This window comes from Leiobunum rupestre, chromosome 1 (genome assembly GCF_980474605.1).
Source record: "Leiobunum rupestre chromosome 1, qqLeiRupe1.1.hap1, whole genome shotgun sequence".
Lineage (NCBI taxonomy): Eukaryota > Metazoa > Arthropoda > Arachnida > Opiliones > Sclerosomatidae > Leiobunum > Leiobunum rupestre.
Genome location: NC_143384.1, coordinates 51409990 through 51416596, shown reverse-complemented (window position 1 = coordinate 51416596; position 6607 = coordinate 51409990). Strand labels below are relative to the sequence as shown.

The 6607-nt window shown below is 37.1% G+C and overlaps 1 protein-coding gene across 1 annotated transcript; it reads left to right on the top strand.

The window, feature by feature from the left end:
* Positions 1 to 1151: 1151 nt before the first annotated feature.
* On the top strand, positions 1152 to 6086 carry LOC149963204 (uncharacterized). The gene is made up of 3 exons (XM_090170508.1): positions 1152 to 1399; positions 2746 to 2944; positions 5529 to 6086. Exons 2-3 carry the CDS (start codon positions 2754 to 2756, stop codon positions 5878 to 5880), a joined length of 543 nt encoding a protein of 180 aa, XP_090026634.1. The 5' UTR covers positions 1152 to 1399; positions 2746 to 2753; the 3' UTR covers positions 5881 to 6086.
* Positions 6087 to 6607: the final 521 nt, after the last annotated feature.

Sequence of the window (6607 nt, the reverse complement as noted above, 5' to 3'; positions counted from 1 at the left end):
TTCGCGTAACCCATGTAATCCGCGTAATCTTTTCGTTATCCGTGTAATCTTCGCGTATCCCATGTAATCCGCGTAATCTTTTCGTTATCCGTGTAATCTTCGCGTATCCCATGTAATCCGCGTAATCTTTTCGTTATCCGTGTAATCTTCGCGTATCCCATGTAATCCGCGTAATCTTTTCGTTATCCGTTTAATCTTCGCGTATCCCATGTAATCCGCGTAATCTTTTCGTTATCCGTGTAATCTTCGCGTATCCCATGTAATCCGCGTAATCTTTACGTAATCTTCGCGCATTCCACTTAATCCACGTAATCTTCGCGTACTTGTCGTATTCCGTGTAATCTTTGCGTAATCTTTGCATAATCCGCGTAATATTTACGTGATATTTGCATAATCCGCGTACTCTGCCTAATCCTCGTAATTTCCGCGTACTCCGCATAGTCTTCGCGTAATCTCCGCGTACTCCTCATAGTCTTAGCGTAATCCGCGTAATATTAGCGTACTCCACGTAATATTTATGTAACCCAAGTAATATTTACGTATTCCGCGTAATATTTATGTAATCCGCGTAATATTTACGTAATCCGCGTAATATTTACGTAATCCGCGTAATATTTACGTAATCCGCGTAATATTTACGTATTCCGCGTAATATTTACGTAATCCGCGTAATATTTATGTAATCCGCGTTATATTTATGTAATCCGCGTAATTTTTATGTAATCCGGGTACTCCACGTAAAATTATCGTAATCCACGTAATCCCAGATTACGTAATCGATGTACAGGCAAATTTGGAGTGAACAGCCCCTCGCGCCGTACCTTTGGCTATGGCCGCCATGTTGGTATTCTTTTTTTTTTCAATTGGAAAAAACCTGGGTGACGTATTAACTACGTCGTGTTGTCCAGTCCCTATCAATGGCGTAGGAACGGGGTAATACAAGGGTACAATGTACCCCTTAAATTTGGAAAAGGCGCCAAATTGGTCCGTAAGGGGCACTTAAAGCCTATTGAAGAGGAGGGTGTCAAATTCAATATCCAAGCTGTACCCCCCTTGATACAAAACGTTCCTACGCGCCGGGTCCCTATTCTCGCCTTAAAATATATTAATTCCTGCGATGACTAGCCTCCTTATCTCTACGAAATTTTGGAAATGATTATTTAGTAAAGATAAAATCGAAATACGTATTTGGAATTTCGTATACAAAAGATTGTCAATCTGTTTTGCAAATATATTCTTTGGATATGTAAACAATTTTTTTTTTATCTCTGGTGATTCTTTGGGATGCGCGTGCCAGTTTGTTAGTTGAGAACGCAAGGTGCCACGCATTTCAGAAAACGTTCGCTGCTTTCGGTACGACGAAGGAATATTTTGTGTTTCATTTGGATTAACATCGAATGTAAGTACCGCAAATTATAATATCTCAAAAGTTAATACTTATATTCCAAAATCAATGTTATTATAGTACAGTTAATTTTTTTGGAAATTAAAATTAATATTAGACTTAATTATTCCTACCGTGAATAACATAGCTCTACATACGTATGCTAAACCTAATAGAGGTTAAACGGAGCAGTCTAGAAGTTTGAACTCGGGAGTCACGTAAACATTTTAGACGTTTTACTTTACCCGTTTGTAAATATTTAACAACTTCAAGACAGTAAGATTGATAAGTTTGATTCATGAGACATTTGATTAGTTAATATAACTATTTATTATGGGGAACTATTACATAGTGATGGGCTCTGTGGGCCGGGTGGCGGTACTTTAGAACGTGTTATTTTTAGTTATTGGTTTCTAGAACGTAACTTACGAACGTAAGAGTCGTCCGCTATATTATATGGCAGGGGCTGTACATAGACTATTAATATTAGAGGTCAGATTTACCGAGGTTTCGTTTATCAGTTTCGGAACCTTAAAAATACGTCGCCACATTTCCGCCGAGCTTACGTGACGCGTTGTAATCTAATTATTGTTTTTTAAATAAAAATACTGATGAAACTCGAGATAGTTATGACAAAGTATTATGTACTAGCTAGAAGTCGTAAATACTTGGTTGAATTGATTTGGAAGTTCACTTAACCGATTTTAAAAAAAAGTTACTACGCGAATACCCAAGGCACCACCTTAGGCCTAAGCCATCAAAGCGACTTTTAAAGCCATAAACTCAGGTGGCCGGGTTGCAATGCGTAGAAGCATGGACTGTATATTTTAGAGGACGAGTAAAGCGTTGCCTTCCCCTGTAGAATTTTGGTTTCCCCGTGCATCAATCACTTCGAAATAGAGAGAGAGAGAGAGAGTCCGTCAAGGTCATTTGTACCAGGCATAGAGTTAGTCCCCCCCGCATGTTATCTGGAAATCTGACCGACCGAAAGACGAGCGCTTTAGTTAATGACCTTGAGCGACTTCCGTCAGCCTGATCGGTGAACGGGGCGTAAAATGCCTCGGGAATACCGGTCCTCTAAAATTTACAGTCCGTGGTAGAAGGGAGGTGGCACGCCCTTCATGCCACGTGAACCTTCTGCTCTCTACACTAACTATTACCGTTAACCTCAACAAGTTTTTATCCCGAAGTTGTTGTTAATACTTACAGAGCGCGTTGCTTAACCTCTCTATTAATATTTTCTTTTGTTATGCTATTTTTTAAACAATGGTATACTTATGAATAGTTACTGCAAGCTGCTGATATAAAAATATCTATTCGAGGTAGATCTGAACTAATTTTAATCATTTTCGGCTTTATAGATTGGAAAATGACGCAACTGGTGGTTGCATTATTTATCGTTCAATCATTAAATATTTTCGTTTCGCTGACGTCTGGCAAGGCTGTAACGCACCCACCGCACAACTTGTTTCGTCACGTGAGCAGTGGGAAGTGCCTGACGATACCAGGAGGACCAGTTGCCCAGGGAATTGGATTAATCTTGTCGGATTGCCCTTCTAAGTATGATCAGAAATACCGTTCTTAGGGTTTATACACAAATAGTATTAAGGCTGCTTTTACTGTGGGTTAAACTGCCGCGTCAAAGAAAACATTTGTAATCGGTGTTCTTAATAGAAATATTAATCTACGAGAAGGCGAGAGGTTTTAAACCGTGTACCGCGAAACTTCAAGAGGTTTTTGAAGCATTTTTAACATCTCCCTTTTTTTATTTGTAGACGATATATTATCTCTTCAAGAGTGTTTTTATAGTTAGATTTGTGCGTGCGCTATATATTTTTTCCAAAACCAGATTTGAGAAATTGGCCGAAGCGTGCGTCAGTACATGTTTCTCGGAAGAACCATAATATTTATATTATATAAATACAATTTGGAGAAAGGTTTGTCCCTCTTCGAGATTTTATGTGCTTCTGGTTACACTAATTTTACGGAACAATATTTGACAAGAGAGAAGTATGCTTAACAAAAGATGGCGATCTGCAAACACGGGATATATTCCCAGGTGATGCCAATAGTCTGAAACGTAGAAATTAGGTTTAAGTAGTGTTGTTAATTTTCCGGAAAAATAAAATGAGGAAAATTTTCCGTAAATCGGAAAAATTAAAAAATGGGAACAATTTCATTTTTAAGGGATTTAATTTTTTTAACTTTTTATCGATATAAATGTCTAATAACAGTAAACATACTACAAAATTGTTACATTGTTAATCAGTTTAAAGCTAGTTTAGAGATTTAATTTTACTTGTAGATTCGAAAATATTAGGCGAAAATGCCGCTTTATTTAAATTTGCAAACAATAAATTAGACTAATCAAAGAATGAAAACTTTTTCCCCCAAAAATACGGAAACATTTCCGACTTTCACTTGTAAAATTTGAATTCTTCATCCAATGAGCCATTGTTGTGATATAATGTAGGTGATTTTCCCAATTTAATCTTGATAAATTGTTTAATTCCCCGTGTATCTTTTGAACAAACAATATTAGACTAATCATGGAATTAAAAACTTTTTTTAATTTTTTTCGGAAAAAAACTGAAATATTTCCGACTTACAACACCAGGTTTTAGTTTTCACATAAAACTAAAGTTGTCAATAGACCCATGTTGAAAGTTGGGGGGCCGAAAATTAAAATTTTTACCTGGCAACTCAGCATTTGGACGGAACATCCGTTTCCTTACTTCCGCCTGTATATTTCAATGGCGGTCACGTGGTTGAAAACGTCACAAACAGGATGTTCCGTCCACAGGTCTCACTTAAGCCTCGTCTGCGGCCCCTCTTTTGTTATGGGTCTATTTTCCGGAAAAATTAAATAGGGAAAAATTTTCAAGATTGCTGAAACTTTTCCACAAATCGAAGAAATTGAAAATTGAAACAAAATTACCTTTTAAGGGTTTTTATTCTAGCCTAGTATAAAGGTTTAGTTTTACTTTTAAATTCGAAAAAATGGAATGCCGCAAAATTTTAGTTTACGAATAATATTAGGTTAATGAAAACCTTTTCAAATATTTTTCGAAAAAAACTGGAAAAAAGGCCTCGTTAATTATAAAATTTGATTTTAACTACGTTTTTGTAATCGAACCCACTAAAAGAGTGTAGTGGAATAAACGAATTATAAAAAGTAATTAACTATAATTTAAAGCAAGTAGCTCTTTTTTCAATAGATGTCGCTGGCGTCGAAATAGAAAAGGCGGTACCTACAGCTCCCCACGCGTTGATTTTTACATGGGATATATAATTTAAGTTAAAGCCCATTAAATAGAGAATAAGTTGTCTAACTATAATACCCTACAATGGCTCTCTGCCGATGTTATCAATTGGCTATTTTAAATTTTAGCTTCCTTTGCCATAAATAGGTGGCACCAGCGCTCTCCAGTTAATTCGCGTTTTTCGAAGAATCTGATAGATTCATGGTCATCTCTAATAACAGGGGCCTTTTGATAATACAGGTGGCCGCCACTTGCTTTAAGTAGAGAAAATGATTATAAAGCAAAGTTGACTGTATCTAGTTTCCCACTGTCCCTATCTAGTGGTGTGATGGGGTCACTGGAGCCTGTGGGGGGCTCCATACCCGGCTCTCAAGGTCATGTGATCGGGGCGCTGGGTCACTGGAACCTCATGGGTGTTCCACACTCGTCATTCTGTGACCTACTAAGGAGGGTAGTTTGCAGTGGAAGAGGAAGCCACTCTAGTCCTCAGCTGTGCGAGGGTGGGTCTCGGGCAGCCCATGGTGTCGCCTTTTGTTGGGCCGTGATGAGGGCGTTTGTTTGCTATATGTGGGGCGGTCAAAATGGCTGTCTCACTGGCCGAACGTTGTTTCGCAAAGCGCACTTTTGTCCAGGGCTGGTTGTTTAAGGTGGCCGCTGTAGTGCTTAAGGCGGAGCAGCGGGGTACAAATACATATACTTATACTTATGTATCATGCTAAAGGCGGAGCAGCGGGGTACAAATACATATACTTATGTATCATGCTAAAAAAAACCCAAGGTTGACAACAAAAGTGTAGCAGGAAGTTAGAAACTTAATCTGCGGTTTTCTTTTGTATTGTAAAAGACAATGTGTAATGTACAATTTCAAATCTTTCTTACAGAGGCACCGTCGACGCGACGAACAAACTATACCACCTTCGTTGGGGCAGTGTTGGATTCCAGCTTAAAAGTGCAGCTAAAAACTCGAATATTTGCCTTCGAGGACAAAAGAAATGGCAACAAATGATTACGACGGATTGCGACAACGACGACGCTAAGCAACAAATTTTATTGCTGTTAGTCTCGGCGAGCAACAACGAGCTGCAGCTGAGAGAAAGTCAATCACCCGATTGTTTCAAACCAGCCTCTAATAACAATGGCGCCCAAATTATACTCTCTTCATGCGGGGACATCGACAATTACCATCGCGATGACTTGTGGAAAATGTGTTACATTGACGGTAACTGCAATTAAGGTTCAATTTTATTGGAGATTTATTTTTCTTATACGTCTTTAAGTCGAATTTTCAAACATCACAGAAAATTGAGTTTTAGTTTAATTTAGATATAACTGTAAAAGCGCAAGTCGATGCCTTAATTTGGATTTTTAAACTAGGCGTGTAAGAATTTAGTGTAATAAAATGAAAACTATTTTTGGCGATAAAATGTGTTCATAAATGCTCAAGAAAAAAATTTGTTTTTGCTCTACAAATAAAATTTCATACCGGTTTCCTGATTGGCGTCAAAAACCAGGGTTCGAATTTAAAAAACCCAAGGTTTTTTTTGGGTTGGACCCACCTTAAAAAACCCACAATAAAGCCCACTTAAAAAAACCCACCTTAAAAAGTTTCCAAAAATGACGAAAAAAGTTCAAATTTATAGTTCAATAATTACACTATATTAAACTATATTAAAGAATTTAAAAAATTAAACTTAAATTCTTTAATATTACAAAAATATGGCTTTTTAATAAAACGTATTTACACAAAATACATTACCAGTGTTTTGGTAAACACTAATCTAACAGTAACAAGTTAACAGTGTTAACTAAACAGTAATTACTAAGTTTTAAACTTCTGCAACTTTCAATCAATATTTAGCAGAACATGGAGCAGACGATACTTTACGTCTACGAAAGATAAGAATAAGGGCGAGAAATAAGTAGTGTTAAATTGAAAATAAATAATAAAAATGAAGTAAAT